Source organism: Chelon labrosus (assembly GCF_963514085.1).
Source record: "Chelon labrosus genome assembly, chromosome: 5".
NCBI classification, from domain to species: domain Eukaryota; kingdom Metazoa; phylum Chordata; class Actinopteri; order Mugiliformes; family Mugilidae; genus Chelon; species Chelon labrosus.
Genome location: NC_140341.1, coordinates 15,335,002 through 15,358,192, shown reverse-complemented (window position 1 = coordinate 15,358,192; position 23,191 = coordinate 15,335,002). Strand labels below are relative to the sequence as shown.

General features: G+C 43.3%; 2 protein-coding genes across 2 annotated transcripts; one reads left to right on the top strand and one right to left on the bottom strand.

Moving 5' to 3' along the window:
• Nucleotides 1-1,785: 1,785 nt before the first annotated feature.
• On the top strand, nt 1,786-15,414 carry vangl1 (VANGL planar cell polarity protein 1; the record flags this gene model as incomplete). Its single annotated transcript, XM_084544097.1, has 9 exons — nt 1,786-1,856; nt 2,453-2,624; nt 8,934-9,362; nt 9,919-10,094; nt 11,103-11,236; nt 11,381-11,416; nt 12,796-12,949; nt 13,457-13,691; nt 14,147-15,414. 9 exons carry the CDS (start codon nt 1,786-1,788, stop codon nt 14,405-14,407), a joined length of 1,668 nt encoding a protein of 555 aa, XP_084400223.1. The 3' UTR covers nt 14,408-15,414.
• A 1,821-nt stretch (nt 15,415-17,235) lies between these two features.
• casq2 (calsequestrin 2) lies at nt 17,236-23,007 on the bottom strand. Its single transcript, XM_084544002.1, has 11 exons — nt 22,391-23,007; nt 20,579-20,663; nt 20,342-20,442; nt 20,101-20,212; nt 19,627-19,700; nt 19,424-19,554; nt 19,272-19,317; nt 19,122-19,176; nt 18,479-18,579; nt 18,243-18,317; nt 17,236-18,110 (listed from the first exon to the last, which is right to left on the bottom strand). The coding sequence occupies exons 1-11, from the start codon at nt 22,625-22,627 to the stop codon at nt 17,856-17,858; spliced, it is 1,272 nt and encodes a 423-aa protein (XP_084400128.1). The 5' UTR covers nt 22,628-23,007; the 3' UTR covers nt 17,236-17,855.
• Nucleotides 23,008-23,191: the final 184 nt, after the last annotated feature.

Sequence of the window (23,191 nt, the reverse complement as noted above, 5' to 3'; positions counted from 1 at the left end):
CTCTCAGCAGGGGTGATTGATTATCGCTGCTAGATGTGGCCTCCTGCCTCCTGCCTCCTGCCTCCAGCGTTGCCAAGGCAACAGTGGACGCTCCAGATGTGGGTTAGATATGAGGCAGATTACTTTATTGTTAAAACTCTGGGTTGTGTTTCAATTTTTATCCTGCAACATCAGTTTTGATTCAGTCGGTGGTGTGTCTTGGTTTTATTAATTGAAGTTCTGCATATATTAAATTCATTATGTCCCTCTGCTTTCAATCCATCTCCACAGACGCAGCCACTTGTGCTGCACTCACAGAAAAAAAAATGTTCCTTTTATCATTAACAGCTTCCTTGCACACCTGGATGATGACACAAGTAATCTTAAAGACTGTGATAATGACACTGCATAACTAACATCTATTTTATGGCTTTGTCCCTAATGGAAAATCTGCGATTTCTCATGTGCACCAGGGACATTTTCCATGATGGGTAGTGGAAGGAGAAAAAAAAAAGACTCCACCATAATGGAAAACAGCTACATAGCAGTGTCTTCCTGTAAGCATTATTTTAAGAACATGATCTCCGAGGCATTCGCGTCTTAATATGCTGAACAGGCTGTTTGATTGTTTATACGCACCATTGGCCACAGAGATAACAAACAGCCTGTAAACGATGAGCAGAATAATCCCGGTTAGCAAAATGAGACGGAGCCGGGGGACGGTGATTGGCAGATGGTTGTCAGGACAACAGCTGGGAGACAGACAGGGTGTAGATTGGGGTCTAAATGAATGGTCATGCATGGTGAGGCGCCGAGACATCCCGGTGCATGCATCACACGACATACATTAGGGCTCGGGAAGTGAGTCTGGCAGATTCAGTCTGATCTCGTAATGACAAGATGGAGAGGGACTTGTAAATCTAAGAATGGGAAAAATAGGTTAATGTACACACGGTGGATATTTTGTCAGTATTTTCTGACTCAGTATGTTTAGATTAGTCTTTTTTTTGCCCAAGATTAATAAGTAAATGAAGACTTGAGGATTTATTTCCCAGAATTGTGCTCACTGAAAGAGAATTGATACCTTAATTTTGGGTATGGGTAAAAGTATGGAAGAAAAAATATCATTTTAAATGGCGGTGGAGATTGTGATGTCGAGATTCACTAGTGTCCACTTTCTCAGAAATGCAGGATTTTGCATTATTTTTATGGCACCTTTATTTAACAAGAAAGTCTCCTGAGATGGTTTATTTACAAGAGAGATCTGGCCAAAACGGCAGCATTTAGACACACTGACACACACACAAATGATTTGAGAGCTATAAAAAACTAGCTTGCCTGTTTAACATTCCTGGAAACCTAATGGGACACATGTTAATTGTGGCATTTGAATGTATGGTGTTAAGTCAGTTTTTCCAAATAAAGTTTGAATTGTAAATTATTCCAAGCTGAGAGCGCAGGGGACAAAATTATTGTTCAGAACAGACTAAACATCCATCTTATCTGTGCACAAATGCAGAAGCCTATCTTGTATATCTGATGCATAATTTGTTTCATGTTGCAGACAAGTTTTGATGCAACCCTCATACTGTTCACTCTATCTGCTTGCTTCTCAGGTCAATGTGGTTACCAAAGCTGCTCTCTGGGCTAGATGTCAGTCATCGTGGATTCCTGTGGCCTGTCTCTATAGCAACCCATTCCTCTTCCTGAACGCTGCTGCCAACTTACCCTCTCTGCCACACGACAAGTCTCTCCTCACCCACCCCCCGCCCGCCCGCCCAATCGCCGGCTCTGAACTCCGCTGGAATGGACACAGAGTCGACCCACTCTGGCTACTCCTATCACTCCAGCCGCTCCGGGAGATCAAACAGACATGGGTATGTGTTCCCGTCTAATCGCCATCTGACCGTCTGCTTCTCCCCTGTGTCCGTCTAACTGTCCAGAGCATATGCTGTTTTTACTATGATTCCTTGAGAGATCGGTGTGAGCCTTCTGTTAAGGGCGGCCCACATGTTTGTTGTAGCCAAATAAGAGAGAGACGGGGAGGGAACGAGCCAGAGATTGAGATGGACAAAGCTTTTGGATTAGGGTCGTCACAGCTGAGTAGCTTTAACCTATTTCGGTGATTGCCTCGGCCTAGCCTGAAAATGAGATATTCATCTGATCCTCGTCCTGCCCCTTCCACATTCCACGCCTGTCACTCTCACATATTTATTTGCTTTCCCTTCCATCGCCTCTTTGTGTGGCTGCAACAAACAGTTTTATTATTTTCACAATTGTGGATGTAAATGAAAATCAGTTTTATTGGTCCAGTATATTTACGTATACACGTATGTGCATGAATTTTTTTTTTTATCTACATTTAACTCACCTATTTGCACAGGCAGCCAGGGTTTAGCAGTTTTAGGGGTGATAACCAAAAAATGTTTGGTAAATTCCCTGACTATCAGTAAATCGACTTATCAATTCCCAGAGATCGAAGCCGAGAGCGACACAAAGCCAGCAGCAGCAAAGACAGCAGTCGCTCTGAGAGATCCGTCGTCATCAACCCCCCTGACACGCCGTCCCAGGACTCGCCTGTTCACAACGGAGAGCCGCTGCCAGGAGAACCCTCTCCGGGAGCAGAACAGGGAGATGACGCCCAGGTATTTGTTGATGTCAAGTGTGTAGGTGGGAGTTGCTCAAAACTCTTACCTGACCAAATAATGTGTTTTGTTGTGAAGCATACCTTGAAGCTGTCCCTGCTGTGATCATATTCCTGTAGAGTAAAACAAGAAAGGGCAGAAATCCGTGTATGATCTTTGCGCCGTGACCTTATAAACTTGTTCTCACACAGCTGGCTTCCCACAGCCTGACACATAATAATAACAGTAGTGACAAGGGATCAAATAGGTCAGTGCATTAGCATCCCTGTAGGCCTGGATGGATTTGAACAGCTCTATGGTACGGTGCATGCGTTTGTGTGTGATAGCTACTGGGTGTAGCTGTCATGTCTGATGGGTTTGAGGAAGCAAACTGGAACCAGTCCTTCAAAAAAATCAGATTTAGACTTAGAGATGGGCACCAGGAAAGACAGGTTGTCTATGTCAGCGCAAGGATTAGAGGTTCAGTCGAATATTATGATCATGTTTCTAGTCTTTATGCTAAGCTAAGCTAAATGTCTCCAAAATGTTCCTTGTAGTTAACCGGGGGCACTGTATTGAAGGTTAAAGCATACGAAAAGAGAAGTAAAAAGAAGAAAAGGAGGAAGGAGGACCAGAGTGAGAAACAGAGACACTGATAGGTCTTGCTTTTTATAGAAAACTCTGCCTTTGGCTGCTTTAACAGCGTCTCTGACCTACTTGAGACTATAAACAGACCGTTTTCTCACTGTGTATGTCCCATTAGTTTCTATGCTTAACATAATTGCACAAAAGCTGTATATTTGTAGGTAACGCTGACTTCTAAAATGTACTTTCCCAGCTAATGAGCTAATTGTTGTGATTCTGATCTTTCTGACCTATTTTGCCGTCTCTCCTCTGGCGGGAAAGACACATTCCTCAGTGGCATGTGATTGTCAGCTTGCTGCTTGCATCCATTGTCGCCGGTGTAAGGTGATCTGCCATTGTGCTGCGATGGCCCCTCCAGACAAGCGCGTCCAAGTGGCACCGAGGCATCTGCAGCGCCACGGCCATCCCCTCCGCCACTGAAGTCCACTCCGACCAGAGCGTCGCAGAGCAGCTTTGTTAGATAGATAACAGAGCTGCTGTAACGCTAACTGGTCTCCAGTGCAGAGACGCCTTCCCACAGATGGAGATTAGCCTTTAGCACCCAGCCAAGCAGCACTTTGAGGAAAGACGATATGAATAATCCTCTATGTTTACACGGATGCCTATGACATAAGGATACGGTCTCGGAGCGCAGCTTGTGTGTGCCTGTGAGAGAGTGAATGAGTCACAGAGAGGGCGCCAAGTCCGTTAGTGACACTGTCTGCGCTGCTTTGTGCGACATTGTGACTTGTGTGTTTCCTCACAGTGTTAACGCCAAAGCGTATGGCACTCTTTTTTTTATTTAGCATTTCACAACTTGCTTCCTTGCCCTTTTAAAAACAGCCCTCACAATAGAAAGGAAGTAGTCAACTGAAGACCTGCCAGGTTTCTGAAAAGCTTTAAAAGCCCTGTGACTTATTTTAGCAAAGAAAAGAAAAAAACACACTATGGCGCTAATACCCTAACTAACACAAAAAACACAACATGTTAATGAGATTTGAGCCTCCAGCCTGGATAGTGAGGCAGAGCCGCTGCATTTGGTCCTTGGCTGTGGCTGTTTTGCAGCTCACTGTTGTGCTTTGTGATGTTAGAACAGGTCCAGTGGTAATCCATATACACATCCCTGCCAGAAAAAGACTGCCAAACAAGAGTCTCGCTCCGCTGTAGCCCTTCTCTGTGTCACGCTGATGCTTTCCCTTCCTGCTCATTCACTGTATACAGAGATCAGGTCTGATTAGTGTATCATTAATCTCCAAGATTAATCCACTGAGGCTTAATGGTGTACTTAACAGTGTATTAGCTCATTCAGCGATACACTGTTTGCTTCCTCTGAATGAGACATTAGCATGAAAGCTCGTCTGTGTTAACGCCTTGGCAGAGAGACTGTTGAGAATGAGATGTTCCGATTGTGCATCCCAAATAGAGAATGTGATGCAGAATATGAGCTATTAGCTATTAACTATTCACCATTATCAGTCAAAGTAAGTAAGTAAAGTAACATAGCGGGGGACACGGGCAGTCTGGTTCCTCTCTCGAGTCTGAGCTGGTTAAAGCCGACGAGCTCTGTGACATATCGCCTCCTGTTGTCTTTGATCATGAAGCGTTTTTATTAAGGGAGTTTAACACAGTGAAAAGATTGATACCGCTGACCCATCAGTCTTTTCACTATGAAGCTTAGTTTGAGCTGCCAGGAGAGCAGTGGAGACTCCCAGATCACTGCGAAAAGACAAAAAAAAAGTCAAATACAAATACTTGTATAAATAGAACATGAGGTATGAGGCTGGATTCTTGCACGATTCAAAAGATCAAAGCTTTCCGCTGTGCAATTTTGGGAAAATATCAGTGGTTGTGAAGCAACTGTTCATTCAAAAAACCACAATGGCAGAATACATCCTACGGGGACATTCGTAAACTTTGGATTACGATTAGTTGCGATTAGTCTGGTAACACTCATGGGTTGTGTTTCAACCTGTTCAGTTGGATAGTCCTGCAACCAATCAGAGACATTTTTTTGCGGATGACGTGCGTGAATCCCTGTGCGGTTGGGATTGCACAGGCTCAGATTTTTTTAAAGTCAGCTGTTATGTGATGACAGTGGCTAGTCGCTGATGGCTTCACTAATAAAAACACAGTAGAAAATAATGCTTTACAACAGTAAAGTCTAAATTCTTGACCTGAACACATTTGCTGAGAACAGACAGCTAATGCGCCACATACTGTACCCTGCAGATATGTATAGCCTGTATAAAAACAGGCTGCAACTCAGCAACGTCAATAGCATTTAATAGTACTCCACAGCATGTTATACGATGAGATAATGTAGCCAGGTAAAAAAATAAAAGTGATATTTCTCTGAAGCCTTCTCCGTGTACTGCAGCTAGGGGGTCTGATATCTTTGAATGAAATTTACCTCCTTCTTGGAGGAGTTGGACCATTCCTCTGCTAGCGTTAGCGGGTGTCTTTTCATATGAGTGTGCGTTGCAGTGGTACATTTGTTGTATTTCAGGACTGACTTACATATTCTGCATGTCACGGTAGTATGGGCTTCTTCTTTAATGAAGTGTTTCCTTTCCACACACTTCCTCACCTGTCTTCTCGGAAGCGTCCATATTGTTATTGTCACGTGATCGGCGACTAGTCGGCATGATGCTTAAAGCGTCATGGCACAGCAGTAAAGTCTACTAGTTAGTACAACCCCTACTGTACGCTATGACAACGTTTCTGTCACTCTTTTGTACATCACAGCATAACCCTTTGCATAACCAGGGTTTCCAAGACCAGCTTTCCTCCACAAACAATTTATGGGTGGTGAAGTATGTCAGGCTTCCAGGCTAGGTTTTAATATTTCTTTAAACGAATATTACTGACCATAGACTTTAATGCAACATAGCAATAAAAACAAAAGCCTACGAGAACCGACAGAATTAAAATAGTTTATAAAACCCCCCAATGTCAAGTAAAGATGTTGAGATTCTTAAGATTATCGAAGACCGTGGATTTCCTCTTCAGAGCACTCCTACAACTTAATTTGGGTGATTTTGAAGTTAACTTGTAGTAGTGATAGACAGATGGTTTGTATATTTGAAAGTCAACCTTTTCCAAACGCTTTCCAAGGTTCACTTCTCAAACGGTTCTGTGTAACAAAACACCTTGAGCTTTCAGGTTACTAACACATCATCTGTTCATTCATTTAAAACAGTTTAAAACATTTTTTTTAATTCTAAGTGTCCAACCATGCTTTCGCACAGCATCATTTTGAAAAAAACTCCATTTTATTCCATTCGCACAAAAAATAAAGGCCAGCCTTTTCAGTCTTCTTTTTACTGAAGACTATTCAGCATCTCTGTTCAGGTAACAGGATGGCACTTATGTATTCATACCGCTCTTGCACTGAAGAGTGGAATGATGTAGATTGCTCACAGATTATCAGGTTGGGACCCTGGAAAGTGGGGGTCGGCTTTTGAACGAAATGGAGCAAAAGAGGGTCGATGTGAGCTGAATAAAAATGAGACTGGACGCTAAATGGGGCTGACATTATACCTACAGTATATAGCTGACCTCTGGTTTCACGCATTAGTCTGGCATACACATACCTAGGATTAAATACTTCGGCACCCCACCCCACCCAACCGTTTTTCTCCCTCTACTCATCTACTGCTGTCTTACACCTTAACCACTGCCATCCCCCTCTCTGACTTTCCTTCCCTCTTCTCTTTTCATGCTCGTTCATCTCCGGGCTCCTCCTAGCATCCCCTCCTCCTCCGGCATGAGTTAATTGGCTGTGAAGCATAATGGAGGGCAGAATTCGTACTGATGCTTCATTTCATAAAATATGGAAATTTCACATTCCACAAATAGAAGCTGGGTCCGCTTAATCTGTAAAAGCTTATTTTAACTCATTAATAGCCTATAATGACCCAGTTTACATTGAGACACACACACACACACACACGCTGGAGGCAGGTGAGAAGCAACGTGACGTCTTCTGTCTCTGTTACTCACAGCCTGTCTGGTTTCCCAGCAGCTTCATCGGGCTCATATGGCATTACGTACTGTTTGATGTGCTCAGGTGTATGTGTGTGTGCATGTGTGTGTGTGTAAAGCCACAAGGGTTTTTTTTTTTTTTTTGTTCAGTCTTGTCACTTTCTGAGCTCTCGTCCCTTTCTCTGCTGCTGCCTCTCCTGTGATTTGTTGTGGTTGCTACAACTCAGTGAGGGACAATGAATGGCTAATTACATAAATCAAAGACAGGCATACAAAAAAACTAAATGCATCTTCAAGTAGTAGACTTGTCACTAATGTATTCTCCTTGTGTCTCTTTGTTAGAGAGATTTATGCTTTAAATGATCCTGACGTTAGATATAAAAAAAAATTATAAAAAGGACTCTAATTTGAAATGATGGGCATGGAAAGCTTCAGCTTTTGTTGTCGTTATTCAATGTGTGTGCTTTCGTATGTTCTGCCGGCGTGAACCTTACTGCACATCCTGTCCTGTCATCCTGCATTACTTCAGCTGGACTATTTTTTGCCTTAATGAGGTAAAACTCCAAGAAAATCCAACGTGAACTATGTGCTGTGTGCACTGTGCATTAAATCTGTGGAGCTTTCACGTACAAAGGAGGGAGTAAAATAGGTTAGTAGAGGTGCTGTTGTCCGTCTGATTTAGGCCTTTTTGTTATTTGACTTTCAAGGTCCTCATGGGCTCTGGATTGTGTGTTTTTCTGTTATTTTAAAGGGGTTTTATTCGCCCAGGCTTTGACATATTGGTCTCTAAAATGTCCCAATACAGTAGTGATGACCAGAAAGTGTGTTAAAGGTGCTCACGACATTAAAGGGGAACTACTGTTTTTTACAACCTGGACCTTATTTCTGGCATAAAATACGATCGTTTACTCACCCATATAACTTTGGTGTTATTTTGTGTCGTTCATCAGATATTTAGATCCACATATATCCATATAGTGGGAGTGACCGAGGCACCAAAATGCAGCCTCTAAATAACGCATCTGCCGCGAAACTCGTTCATTTCACCAATATTTTATTATGATACGCTAGTGCTAATTTCCATTGAGTCCGGAGTTACCTGTTATCTATTTGCGGACATGCAGCAGTTTGTTGTTCTTTGGCCAGCCGTTCCTCTCTCTCTCTGCCTCCGCATCCTCCTTTCAACGAGCTCCTCATCCGTATACTCTGGCTCAAAACGGCAAGGACGTCCATCATAAACAAAGTCGTCGTCCACAACCTCTGAATCGGACAAATATTCAGCCATGTTACAAAAAACTAGCAGTAGCAAATTACAGGCAATGACATCATCCAGGTCAGAGGTTAGTAGGTCAATCTACAGACCCCGGCTGATGATAACAGGTAACTCTGGACTGAACGGGGAATAGCACTAGCGTATCATAATAAAATATTGGTGAAATGAACGAGTTTCGCGGCAGATAATGCGTTATTTAGAGCGTTTCGGTGCCCCAGTCACTCCCACTATATGGATATACGAGGATGTAAATATCTGACGAACTACTCCAAATGACACCAAAGTTATATGGGTGAGTAAACAAGCGTATTTTATGCCAGAAATAAGGTCCAGGTTGTAAAAAACAGTAGTTCCCCTTTAATACTGTAAGCCTTTAAGTGTCGTTCAGCTCATTGTTGTGATATGGCCGTTTAAGTGCCAACACAGACAATGTCCATTTTCCCTTTCAGGATGATAACTGGGGAGAAACCACCACCGCTGTGACAGGCACCTCAGAGCTCAGTATCTCCCAGGAGGAGGTGGTCGGCCTGGGGAAGGAGATACAAGACCGGACCCAGGGCTTCCGCCGCTACCTTCCCCTGGCCGTGGGCTCGTGCGTGGGGCTCCTGGTCGTGGCCACGCCCCTGGTCTTCCTGCTCCTTCCGGCGGTCATGTGGCCCGACAGGCTGCAAGCTTGTGGCTCCGCCTGTGAGGGCCTCTTCCTCTCCATCTCCTTCAAGCTCCTCATTCTCCTGGTGGCTATCTGGGCCTTGTTCCTGCGGCCGGGCCGGGCCAGCCTGCCGAGGATGTGCGTGTATCGTGCCTTCCTCACCACGCTCACACTCCTGCTCACCATGTCTTACTGGCTCTTCTATGGGGTCCGGATCCTTGATGCGCAGGTGGGTTTGAGATTATGCTGTTGGAAAAAAAAAGATGGTGATCAAAGTAACGACAATGCTGCAGTAAAATATTAACAAAAAATAACATTTTACCAACTGATCATTCCTTAAATATTACATGTTTAACAAACAGTGACTCTTAACTAATGAAAAAATAAGTTTTATAGTTAAAGTCTGTATCATATTCGTACATATTTGTATGTTAAAGGTAGATTTTAAGGTAAATTATGAGAGTTTTTTATTTTAAATAGCTATTTTCCTGTGATCAATTGAGCTTGCTCCTCAGAGTCTCCCAAGAGTCTCCCTTTATACACTCTCATCATTCTTTTGTTTAATTGCATTTGATTACACCAGAAAACGTCACAAATTCAGAATTACCTTCTGAATTTGTGACATTGTCTGGTGTATTGTATGTAATTCAATATTACTGTCTGTCTTGCCGGTGTCTCTCCTGATTAAACCGGATTAAATAACGCTTGAATTAAATTTAATATCTTTATTTTTTTTTTCAAGCGGCAGTTAATGTTTCACTGAACCTGTGTTGTGTTCTGAGCAGGACGAGGACTACCACGGCATCGTGCAGTTTGCCGTGTCCCTCGTGGACTCCCAGCTGTTTGTTCACTACCTGGCCGTGGTGCTGCTGGAGCTCCGCCACCTCCAGCCCTGCTACAGCGTGTGCGTCATCCGCTCCACAGACGGAGAGACGCGTCACTACAACATAGGGCAGCTCAGGTAGGTCGTTGTACTGTGAGCACCTCATCTGTGATTCCCAGTGGAACATGAATAAAGTAGGCCTTTTAAAGATTCTCGTGTGAAACAAAGCAGCCTTTCTGTACAGCTTGCACGGAGACACACAATGACACTTGGCCGCAGTCATTACACCCTCCTTGTTGGAGCATGTGTGTAATTGGAGGCTCATGTCCGCAGGGGAGACTGGCACCGGCAGTAATTGAGTTACCCAGCAGTCTCCTCGGCTTGGAGGCTATTATAAATGTTCAAAGGGGAGGGAGGAGAGTGTGCCGGACACAGACTCTCAGCCTGTGGCTAACTTATTTTGCTTCTGATTTGGACAAATGCATCATCATAATGGGACTAGACAACGTCTGTGTTTAAGTAAGCTTTGTGCGATGAGACTAAATGGGTTTCAAATGAATCTTCTTCTGATTCAGAATTAATTTGAAGGATGATGAACAAGAAATTAGGACTCAGACACGAGGATGAAACCAACTCAGCATACACTTTGCATTAATAGCTTAAGATAACTAACAGGGGAGGCATTGATTTTATACATTAAGGTCAGCTCACTGCAGCTTATCACTGTCGAGGAGTGCAGCTGCATATGTGAACAAGGTAGTATAAAGCTCTTTGTGGCTCCAGAGGGAGGTGACACTGTAAATGAGGTCAGTTGATTCAGATTTGGTTGAAGACTACAAGTCTAGATACGAGAAGAATCTGAGGGGCCGAGAAGACATGACAGACTTCTGCATCCTGCTATTTTATTGCTGTCCGAGATTAGCGGTTCAAGGCTGCCTAGTTCTCTGATTGAACTGTCGGTAGTGGAGGTGCATTGTGGGTAATGTAGATGGCAGATTTTGACAAGGAAGAAGAATTCATGGAATAAAATATCTCCGGTTCAATTCACGATCACACGGTGTTGTAGAAGTGACTTGCTAAATAGCTAGCTGTCAAATACTGTATAACCTATTGCTATTTTTTCTGTCTCACTCTCATCTCACACAGCATCCAGAGGGCTGCTCTGTCCATTTTGGAGTTTTACTACAGAGATTTTCCGCTCCATAACCCGGCCCTTCTCTCTGCCGCTAAGCACCGGGCTGCCAAACACCTGGCTGGATTAAAGGTTTACAACGTAGATGGTTAGTCGCCTCATGTGTCCTGATACATTATGCAACATTTCTGCTGACGTCGCCCGCTCTGTCGCCTTTGGTTTCCCTTGTTCCACTTTCTTGCGGTGACGTTCTTTTTTTTTTTTCTCCATCCTCCTCTCTTTTCGCGAGCAGCTTTTAAAAACAAACTGAGAAGGTATCTTTTGGACAGTAAGTACGGATGATGAGAGTCCTTGGCATCACTCTACACGGCACTTTATCACAGGAAGCCGCTTATTTCACGGTTCAGTTCTCCTTTTCCTCACTGTGCTGCACTCTAAAGCCTCCATCTCTGACGTTAATGTATATACTGCATCAGTGGCAAGCACTCCAGCTACTCCAACTGTGGCGCTACAGTTTTCCTGATATATTGCCTCCCCGCACCCACACTCATACTCACATCCTGTAATGACACATATTGCACTCTTCCCTGCAATTTGAAAGGGTTTCCTTTCACCACCCGCTGCACAACACTCTGGATTTGTTGATCTATAGCAGGGATGCAGTATGGGATATGGTGTCCTCATAGCACTTTTCATCCACCCCACCCCCTTCCCTATCAAAGTGCGGGCGGAAAGGCCTCTAGGGGGCCGTGGAATTTCAAGCCTTAAATAATTCATCAGAGTAACGCTCATTCCTCACATACTCCCACATTTCTTTTTTCTTCCTCCCGCTCTGCACGTCTCCAGCTCCGCCGCTCCTTCTATCCTTTTCCTCCTCATCAACCCCCACGCACCGCTCTGGCTCTTTCTCATTCAGTCATTCACTCTTCTCACAGCGTGAATATGTAGGCCAGGAGGTAAAAGGAGCGGCGCGTTATTTGTTGAAAAATATTTACAATGCTTCTTGTGCAAATTGCGTGGCGGCACGTTCCACGGCGGATGGTGTTTCTGCTCTGTTTTATTTTTATTTTTGTGTCTCGTTTTCACCTGCGCGCACGAGCATGAGCACACATATGCAGATGATTTCATAAATGATTTATAACCCCCCACCTGACCTGCAGGATTAAATCTCCCCCCTAACTTTACTGATTGTCCTGAATATGAAGTAAATCACAATGAAAACCCAAAGAACTCCTTTAGCTTGGTGGGTGTGTTACACAAACCAGTAAATTCACAGATGTGACTAGAATTATGGCCTTTGATGTGTAAAATAATGAATATTTATCCCAACCCCCCTTAATAAAAAGGTTTCCACATCAGTATCTGTGAAGAAATGTGGTTGCTTGCCTCCTTTCTCAATTCTATTATTAAAATGTTCTGTGACAGAGACTGGCCGATTGCCCCAGATGTGTAACAAAGATTGATGCACAGTCCTTAGTGGAGGATCAGATTGGCATAAAACTGACCAAAAAGCTTGATTCAGAGTTGTTTCTACACCTCTAGTGACAAAATCAGTCTCCTCCTCCAGTGTGAGGTTTCCCTTCCATGATTCAGACCAAGATATAGCCCATTAATCACTGGTGAGGGACCGGTGAGTTGGGGGGGGGTCGCTTCCTCCAGCTCAAACTGATATAACCAATTTAGCCCTGTCCTTTCCTTCTGCCACAGCCCCAGGTAGCACGGCGGGGGCTCAGCCTGGTAATGGAAATCAGTCACGGGCTATGGTTACAGCTGCAGAACGCAAACGCAAAGACAGCGCGCACAATGAGCTGTACTACGAAGAGGCCGACTACGAGAGGAGGGTCCGCAAACGTAGAGCCAGGTGGGAACAAAATGTCAGAGTGTAAATTTGATCCCGGTGTTACATGCTGATTTAGTGTATTGCTGAGTTCAAGTCAATTTAACGTAAAGGTCACAAAGCCAGTTGTAGAACTAGGCCAAACACTTTTCAACAATTAATATTTATTAATGCCCTTGCATAATTAAGTGAAACATATTTTTCTCAAGTTAACATGTTGTCATTCTGTCATTTTTGCACAGTTGGACATTATTAAACAGGCAATAGATTTCCTATTCAATTAAATATTAAAATTTACGAGAATTTCTTTGGAGATTCATCAGTGAGCAGTGGCATTATCCAACCTCATAATAATTTGTTTTAAAAGCTTTTTCATGGAGCAGTGTTCTCTCTTGGTCTACGTCTAAAGCAAACATCTGCAAAGGCATACATCTAAAAAGGCTCTTACTTCAGCAGCATTACATACGCACTGATGATTATCGATGAGTAAAACCCTAGCTGTTGGTGTGCTAACTGTTCTGTGTGTGCCAGGCTGGTGGTGGCTGTGGAGGAGGCCTTCACGCACGTCCGCCGCATGAAAAAAGAGGACGAGCGCGCGACACCCTCCGACATCATGGACGTGCGCGAGGCGGCTCTGGCCATATTCCCCTCGATGGCTCGCTCGCTGCAGAAGTACCTCCGCACCACCAGGAGGCAGCACTGCCACAGCATGGAGAGCATACAGAAGCACCTGGCTTTCTGCCTGGTCAATAACATGAGCCCTAAGGTCAGGGCGGCTTTGGATGTTTGTAGTTGTATCCGAATTTCTTTTAAGAAAAGGGGATCTTGGCGTCACTTGTGATGACTTTGTGTTTCTCAGTGCTGAGATCTGGGACCCTTGATTCTGACGCTCATTATTTGTGGCATTTATTCTTATTGACAGTGGCAGCGGTGATACAGGCAGGAAATGTCAGGAGAGAATCGAGGACTGCAGTTATGAATTATGCATCTTTACCTTATTTCTTCTAAATAGAGTACAATAAAGCCATATATATAAAAATTTTGCTATGGATCCCTTATTATTCATAAAAAGATATCTGATCTCAACAACAAACACTGTTTTTGCATTTAGGAATGATGGTCAAAACTATGCAATTCAGACATTTTTAGGCTGTAATAAAATTTTAATTTCATTTGAACCATGCATATGTTTTAATTAAGCTTCTGTTTCTGCGTTGCTAGGCCTTCCTCGAGGCCTACCTGGCCCCCGGTCCAACCCTGCAGTACGGACCTGAGCGCTGGATGGCTGATCAGTGGACTTTGGTCAGCGAGGCTTCCGTCACCAGCGGCATTAAGGAGGGGACAGAGTTCCTGCTGAAGTGTCTCGACTTCACCTTAGCCATCACCGTCAAGGGCATCCCTTACATCCGCCTGACCGAAGAATACATCGACCCCAAGTCGCACAAGTTTATACTGCTGCTCCAGTCAGAGACCTCAGTTTAACAGCGGCACAGCAGACCAGCGCTGCTCCTCCGGACTCACGAAACTGTTATCCTGCTGACTTTTTCAAAAAATGAACTTTTTGTACTGTTTTTTGTAACTTATGTTTTTTGTAGTCTTAGAATATCTGTGTTTTTTGTCTTCGTCCCGGGAGAAAGATCTTAAGAGACAGCAAACAAGGGGATTTCTCTGTCCTGACATCTGCAGAACACAGTTCAGTTATTCCTCTATGCACTACAGAAGACCGTCGCAAATCTTCCTTCATTCGCATGTGCCAGCGTGTGCCTGCACGGGAGAGCTTCGAGGATTGTGTGATGTTAGGATAGAAAAGTGCGTGTTTTGAACTGGGTCCGTCTTAACTCGTCTCCTCCACTGTAGTGACATTTGATAGAAACTTCCCACTAGAACTTAGCGATTATTATTTAATTGTCCTGTATTGCAGATGTATGTACAGTATTTATATGTTAATATACTTTATCCCTACACACTTTTTATACCAAAATCGTGCATTGCTTGAATGATTTTTTTGAAAGATTTTTTTATCTCGTCTGATTGCGCTGTATTTGTTGAGATAACTGGACTGTTATAAGTACCTGAAGACGCATTTGTAAATGTCAGGAGACTCTTGGACTGAATGCCAACCACAGTACAACTGAATACATACACATATTAGTCAATAGTTTGTGAAGGAAAACATCTGATTGCTTGTTATGTTTGTGTTAGCGGCGTACCCTCATCTCTTTACGGCAAAGAATCTTAATGACTGGACGTCTGTGACATTTATCGACCTTCGTATGCCATTTGTCACGAAGGGGTTTATTGTTCAAGCACCTCTCTGCGTTATGTAAGACAAGTGATGTACAGTGTAATCAACCATAAACTCAACAGAAATGATTTAAAACCTGATTTCAGGAGCAATTTCAAAAGATTTAGGACCATCTGTCCAAATCTTTCCCAAAAATCAAACAGTCAGTTATCTTGTGCTGGCAAATTAAACAGAAAAATGACTAATTTAGTGTAAATTATCTCAACACATTGTCAGTATTCCTGCTGTCAGTATTTTGTCCTTGGACACTGGAGCGTCACACTACTGCCACCTACCTACCACTGCTGTAACGCCGACTCCACTCAGCATCGATCAAAGTGCTGATCCGCATCTGAAGACTTTTTGTGCTTATAAGGCTCGTCATGTGGTAAATTTATACTTACAAGAGTGTTGCTGTGCTCACGGGAGGTGTAGTTTTGTTTAGGAGCATTTGATGGCTGTAAATACCTTCTCTTCTCTTCGACTACACACGTGCCTCTGTTATAGCTACATATTTAGGACGTGCTCAGCAAACATGTGGAGTTCTTAAGTGTGTGTGTGTGTGAGAGAGAGAGAACGTGACGGTGTAAAAGATGAAGAAAAAAAAGAACACAATGAAGAAAAGAGAGAATGATTTCCCAAATGTCAAATTGTGATGCAGCCGACAAGTCATGAGTTCCATGTTGTCCTCGTCTTCTTTTATACAATATAACATGTAAAATCACAGCGGCAGTGTCAAAGTCACATTTGTAATAAATAAATATTTGTATTGACCTTTTTTAGTGTAGTTGATCTAATTCTCGGATATGGGTATGTGGCCTTTGGGTCCTATGGGTTGAGAGGAGGGTCCTCTTTGGATCATCCCACAGATACTTGATCAGTTTGGGATCTAGTAAACCTGGAGGCCAGGTCAACACCTTCTGCTGTTTTGTCATGTTTTTTTTTTTTGTTTTTTTTAGTTGTTCCTAAACTGTTTTTGTGTGTGTGTCTGTGTCAGGCTGCATCCTGCTGGCTGCTGCCATCAAGGAGTGTCATTGCTATGGGGTGGGGGTTCCTGGTCTGGTCTGGTCTAGTCGGGTGGTACGTGTCTAAAAGTTTCCCAGCAGAACATTGTATTGTCACAAGATGGTCAATGTTATTTACTGCTCCCGTCAGTGGTCGTAATGTTATGCCTGATCGGTGTATGTTGCAAGTAGTTCAGGCTAGGGCTGTTCTAGTCAAATCTCCATCACATAAGTATGTGGGAAAGTCAAGCTTTTCTGAATTACAGTTCAAAACTCCTCCAACATATTTAATTTTTCTGAATAGGAAAGATTCTGCTTTTACTCGTTGCTGGTTCATAAAGATGCGAACTCAGCGTGACCCTGGACACCTTCAAATGTGATCTCAGCATTTGGATCTCAACACATTCCTGATGCATCTTGCAGCCATTCATAACTGTGTTCAGAGCCGAATCCGTGCAGAGAGAGCGACAAGGAGTGAGCAACAAGGCGTGGAAAAGAAAAGAGAAAACCAGAATGAAGAAGTGAAAACATGAAGAATTTACATCAGAATGAGCTCTCTTGTGTCTATCCAGCGGCGTGAAGGCAATATTATCTCCTCGCCTGCCTCATTAACTGAGGTGACAAATAAACCTGATGGAGAAAGAGGATTGTGAGAGATTAAGGAAGAGATTAGCAGCTTGCTGTTTTTCAGCACGTGGTTTTTCCAATTCCAAAGCTGCAAACCCCCCGTGGCAGAAAATGCACCTTCACTGGGTAAAACAAATCAATTACATCTTAGGTTGTATTACCTGAAAGAGGAGGTGATTTAAAAGCTAAATGAAAGTGGAAAACACATTTACCACCCTGTTTGGTTTACCGACAGCGAAGGCAATGAGTCTGAAAAGACGTACATTTAGTTCGAAAAAGTGAAACTCAGAGGAGGAGGCAGTATTCAGACCTTTTGTTTTTAGTAGATGACAAATGAAAAATGTTCTGAATTCAATATGTAGGTTTTTATCATAAAAATGTACTTCAAAGGTTCAGGTCTACATATAACAAGGTGGGAAAATGTCTAAAAAATAACAAGAAGTCCCACAAAAGACATTTAGGAAACACTGGTTTAATTTCTTATGAAACAAAGTAATCATATGCTATTTAGAGTTTTATTCCTAACCAGTAAGTAACTGCAATAGGGGATAAAATGTCATATTATCCTTTGAACTCTATATCCTGTTAAGTGGCATAAAATTGAAATACTCAAAGTATAGTACCTGAAAGTTATACAGTATATGGACAGAATATATATTTTTGGTTTTTAATCTTCTTGCTGCCCCACAGCTGAAGTAAGTAAGCAGTGTTTCTACTAAGAACCAAGGTTTTCACAGCATTCTGGATGAAAAGAAGAAATGAATTTGATGACACCGACTGTCCTTTATTGTTAACAGTCATTCATGTTTATATTCATTTAAGTATATATTATTTTAAAGTCCAAAACCCATTCCAGGTTTATTTACATTTTTGTGGAATGACATTATGGATATTAAATAATGTAGAAGGCACATACTCCGAATACAAATCTTCAATTATTTCTTAGAGGATAGTTCTGAAAGCCTGAAGAGTAAAGACTGAAGAAGAGCAACATTTATTATTCTCAGGCTATGAATTACTCATCATCATCATCATCATCATCATCATCATCATCATCATCGTCGTCGTCATCATTGTCGTCATCTTCATCTGTGTCGTCATCTGTATCATCATCATCCTCATCATCATCCTCATCCTCATCATCATCATCATCATCATCATCCTCCTCTGTATTGACTTTGCCAGAGAGCACATCTTCGATCCAGTCCTCCAGCTCCTGAGCAGTGGGCAGGTCCTCCTCATTGTCCATTTCCATCCACACACTGTCCGCCTGCTCACACACACACACACACACACACACACACACACACAGAGACAGAGAGGGACGGGTGGGGGTGGGGGGCAGACACCGTCAGAATATAAACAGAAAACTGAGTGCTGGTGTCTAAATTTAGGAACTTACATCAGTCACATTGACAACTCCAATCTGTGGTCTGAACAGGTCCACCTTAAAAGTCTTCTCCCAGTAGGGAATTAGCTGGAAGCAGACAGCAAAGAAAAACAAAAGCATTAGGCCTGAAACGTTTATGCAAATAATCCATCTTTTCTTTCCTTTTTTTTGTTTTCTTTTCCAGTGATTCAGTTCTTCCTTGACTGCATGCGTCTCTGTCTGTTTGAACCTAGAGGTGTGAGGCTCACCAGGGGGAAGTCATCGGGATCGATCCAGACGATGCTGAGGTCGGGAAGGTGAGTGTTGTCCCTGGCCACCTCCTTCAGGATCTCCAAGAACTCAAAACCATCTGAAGAAAGCAACGTCACAGAACAACAATTCATGTCCCCTTTGTTTTATTTGTACAAGCCAACCTGCAGTTTTCCAGAGCATTTCCTTTTTTACTGGCTGCAGCGACTGCAATAAAGTCTTTCCTCCGTTTTCCAGCTCCTTGAATGGTTTGCTAGTTCTTGTATTGATATTAAAATGAATTTACGAGTTCTGTGTCTTGCACAAGCCTATTTGTGTCACAGGCTCGCAGCGAATAAACAGGAAGGCTCCTCTGGTCCTCCGGGACAAACTGATGGTGAGGAAGCTTTTAGTGTTTGCAAGGCGCTCTCTGAGAATGTGAGAGCAGATGTACGTGGTCATCTCAAACCTTTTTACCTTGGCTTTGGATTCATTACATTATTATTTTATGCATTATTTTTTTTTTGAGGTTTCATTCCTGGCAGTGATTTTAACTGCTTGATTTTTTATTTCATGTGTCACATTATGCCAAAAGAGTGACAGCACAAACTGCTGTGAATCTCCCATCAAACAGTAGCACATCAACACGTGATTTGCTCATACCGGGATCCTCCTCCTCAGCAAAAGCCACAATGTGGATGCCCTCGATATCATCCTCCTGAGGAGAAAAAGGAGAAAATACCAGACAAACATACATTTTAACTAAAATTACATACAACAGTACTCATGTTGCCTCTGCAGCCAGACACTCACCCATGTCTCAAACATATCTTCTGCACGAAGCTTCCTCAGGGTTGGTCTGGTGGCACAGAAAAGGGATTAAATGTTTGAGAACATTGTTATACGAAGCATTCATGATTTAAAGTCATAAACAAATCCGAATGAATGCTTTGCCCTTTGTTTACCGTCTGTGCTCGGTTATGAATTCCACCAGCTCCTCCTCGGAGTGGGGCTTGCCTGGGATGGTGACGGGCTCCTCCATGAAGGGCTCATAGAAGTCTACCTCATTCAGTTTCAGAGTCAGCTCTTTGGCCACCTAGAGCAAGATCGGTCAGTGATAATCAGTCGCCTGTTTAATTGTTAATTGGTGCACTCGTTTGCAACTTACAGATTTCTCAAACGTGGCAAAGAACTTAATGTACGGCTGGAACTGCTCTGCAGCTTCTTTAAACGCTTCGTAGTCTGCAGATTAAAACAACAGGAGAAAGACAACATTATGTACAACGAGGCGCTGTGTGTCATGATCACACATCTGTTATGTCGTTTCTTTGGCTGTTGTGTACTCGACATTTGGACATCAGGGAGCGGAAATAGCTCCACTTTGACCTCAGCTTAGTTCTCCCACAGTTAGAATTCAAGTGGGATGCGGCGCTCCGAGTAAAGTAAACCATAGACTCAGTTGTTCTACAGGATGCATGAGGGTACCGGGCAGTGGCAGCTGAGAGTGCAGCAGTGGTAAAAATGGATCTGTAAATCCTTGGAGATGAGGGGGTTAAAATGCATTCATGTCATAATGAAGGGCATGAGCTGCAGAAATCCCATCTCAGACCCGTCCAACAAGTTGTGTCCAGGCAACACTCACGCTCAGAGTCTTCGCTCTTGAAGTAACCAACGAGTCGGATGTCTTCTTCCATCCTGTCAAAGGCTCTCAGCTCCAGAGCATTTCCTATCACCTCCACTGGCTCCTCCAGCAGCTAGAGACAGATAGACAGAGAGAGAGAAGAGAGGATTGAAGGGTAACCAGTGTCAGCTTGTAACCTCTACAAGACTGGAGGTGATTAGAGCTAGCAGCTGAGAATCTGCCCTCAGATAATTCTACTCACATCTAATAAGAACTCCACCAGGGTGTTAGCAGAGAGCAAACCGTCAAACTCGATCACCCTGTCGTCCTTAAAAACATACACGCTTCCCTCTTCCTCCAAGCCTAGGATGAAAGAAAATTGCATGCCATTACGCATGTTTAAACAGTGTTTCCGTTCTTTACTTAATATGTGTGATATTTTTAGGTGCCGCTACAGACCAAGGCTAAATAAGGAGAAGTCAAGTAAACACATACTCACCTAGTTTCTTTGCCACTTTTGCATCCTTGTGGGAGTCAACCATTCCAAACCCGATCTCCCTCTCTTCCAGTACCTGAGCTGCAAGCTGCAACCAATAGGGAAATGTCATAAAGGATTCAGCTGTTCGGATGTTTCATTTCGGAAACAAAAACGAGGCTGTGTCTGTGAATGGAAGCAGGACCAAAGTTGGCAGCATGACAAGCATGCCCAAGGTGCCCAGTTACATAATCACCCAGACTGTCTTGTTCTAAATATAACTACATTAAGACTTTAAATAAAACTGGTCTGGCAATTGTTGTACGAACTACAGTGAATGGGCTCTAGCGACATTTGTCACAATACATTATTGAAGCTTTTAAATTTGAAGGTACAGTATCCTGGTGAAGTTGCTGAGCATTAGTAGTGCTATGGAGCCAAGAACAAACAGTGGATCTCCATTTTGTTTAGCCCGCAAGGACATTCGTGCAAACACGTGATTGTAGTCGGTGAAACATACTGTATATGCTGCCTTCACTTTCACACCATTGCACTGGGCGGAGAGTTGGTTGCAGACATGCACCAACGGTGGCAATAAAGCAAAATGCCAGACTGTGAATATAATCAATGCATGAGCTAAATCATATATTTTATGTGTTAGCTGGAAAAGTGAGGAAAAGATATTTTACAAAATGTGCTCCATTACATGTATGTACTATACTGTAATGCGTTTGCAGCATTGAAATGCAAATACCTAAATTAGATGCAAAATGATCTTATTTAGACTTGGCACCTTTTTAATAGCGAAGTTCATTTTAACAGCTTTATATCACATCTTGTTCTGAAACGTGAACTTGTTAACATCGGTCACAAGAGCTTACATTTGATTGTCAGATTACTTCAGCTGACCTCTAAACTGCACTGTAGCAACTTTATATGTGCTTTTCAGCCAATCAACAAAGAGGATGTGAAGAGACATCAAGCAGGTTGCAAAACTGCACCTGCAAATGGCAGGTATTGAAGGCACATTAGCTCATTGATTGGCTTTTAGAGGTTCACGGTAGATGGGTTCACGAGTGCCTGACTCCAGCGCCATGCCCCACCTGTGTAGTGTAAAATAGCTGAAGCTAATATCAGGAGAGCACGCCTGGGCTCAGATTACCTTCAAGAGATCAAAGAGCACCTGCCCTCAGCCATGTGTAACATGAGACGGGGCACCGTGCACAGTTCCCCACAATATGGGCTTCAAACTGAGAGATTTATTCATCAATCATCAGTTAGACATGTTTCTCTGCTTCGTTGAGCCTGAATACTTAATAGTCTCCAAGTCTTACTTCTGCTTTGATAAGTCCACCAAAGAGGAGAAGGTAGCTGTGCCCTTCAGGCGTGTAGCTCAAAAGCATAATGCACATGAGCTCTTGGCCTATTTCTGCCAGCAGAGGAGTGCCATGGGAAGAGTTTTCCCCGTGCATTTCTATGGGATGGAAATGCACATTTGATTTAGGCTGAAATGACTTTAAGTGACAGCACTGCATCTCACTGGACTTCTAGAGTCCCTGCACGCTGACCTTGAGGAAACTCATACATACTAACATTAAGACGGAAAGCTCTAGAGATTTATGTCTCACCATTTGCCTCTCCGCTTATCAGAGCACTAACTCTGAGTCTTTTAGTCTGTAATTAAGAGTCCTTTCTCTCGTATCACTGCCAGCAAGGCATTTCATTTATCTTTCTTTCCTTTAATTCTTTGTTTTTCTCCTTTCTTGGTCCCTTTTTTAAGGTTACCCCTGTCATTTTCTCATCCACTTTTCATTCATTGTTTCCCTCATACTTTACCTCCAGCACCAACTCAGTCATCTGGTGTTGTTTTTGCTGCTCCTTGCTGTCTGGTATGGCCTCGTGGTAGAAAAGGCAAAGCATGCTGTGCTTCTTCAAGGCTTTCTTGTAGTTCTTGTCATTGATATCAAGAACACGGTCTTTCCCATCATACTGTGGGAACTCCAGGCCCTTCTCGGCTGGGGCCAGAGGCACAAGGCTCAGGCAAGGGAGCAGGAGCCAACACAGGGAGAGCATGGTCCAGAGCTACCACACACCCCCAGAGTAGGATTTGGTTTCACGGTGCGATACTGCACAACCGGAAAGGTGACCTATGGCCGGTTGAAAGAAAAGGGAAGTGTAAGAAAAGCTGCAGGAAGGCTTAGAGGTAAAACGTTGTCCGTCTGCGGCGGTTCTCCGGCATCCCCAGTTCACCAAAGAAATCCAAAGTATCCTCAAGACCCAGAGACTCTTTTTTTCCCACTGTGATTACTCCTTCACGCCTTCTCTCTGCAGACACAAAGGCAAAAGAGGAGTCCTGCCAGGCCTTTGAGGTAGTGGGGGAGTGGATACCATACATAGCAGCAGTCCTCTTCCCCTACCCACACAGGAGAGGCCCATTTTTAGGAGACCAGTTGTTTGAATGCTAAAAATAAAACTCCAAGTGAGAAGCGGAGATAGCAAAGGATGACAGTGGGGGTTTAATAATGAGTTACTGTAAGTGTTTCCTCTGATGTCTCTTAGAGGGACTCAGTGAAGTGGGAGGAGAAAGGCTGAGCCCCGGAGATTTGACGGTTCAGTTATTTTGAGATGTTTAAGTCT

Coding starts and splice junctions, on each gene's coding strand:
- casq2 (XM_084544002.1), bottom strand. CDS start 22,627: ATGCTCTCCCTGTGTTGGCTCCTGCTCCCTTGCCTGAGCCTTGTGCCT. Junction 19,701..20,100: donor CAAGAGCGAAGACTCTGAGC/GTGAGTGTTGCC, acceptor TTTAATCTGCAG/ACTACGAAGCGTTTAAAGAA. Junction 19,555..19,626: donor TTGCCACGTTTGAGAAATCT/GTAAGTTGCAAA, acceptor ATCTTGCTCTAG/GTGGCCAAAGAGCTGACTCT.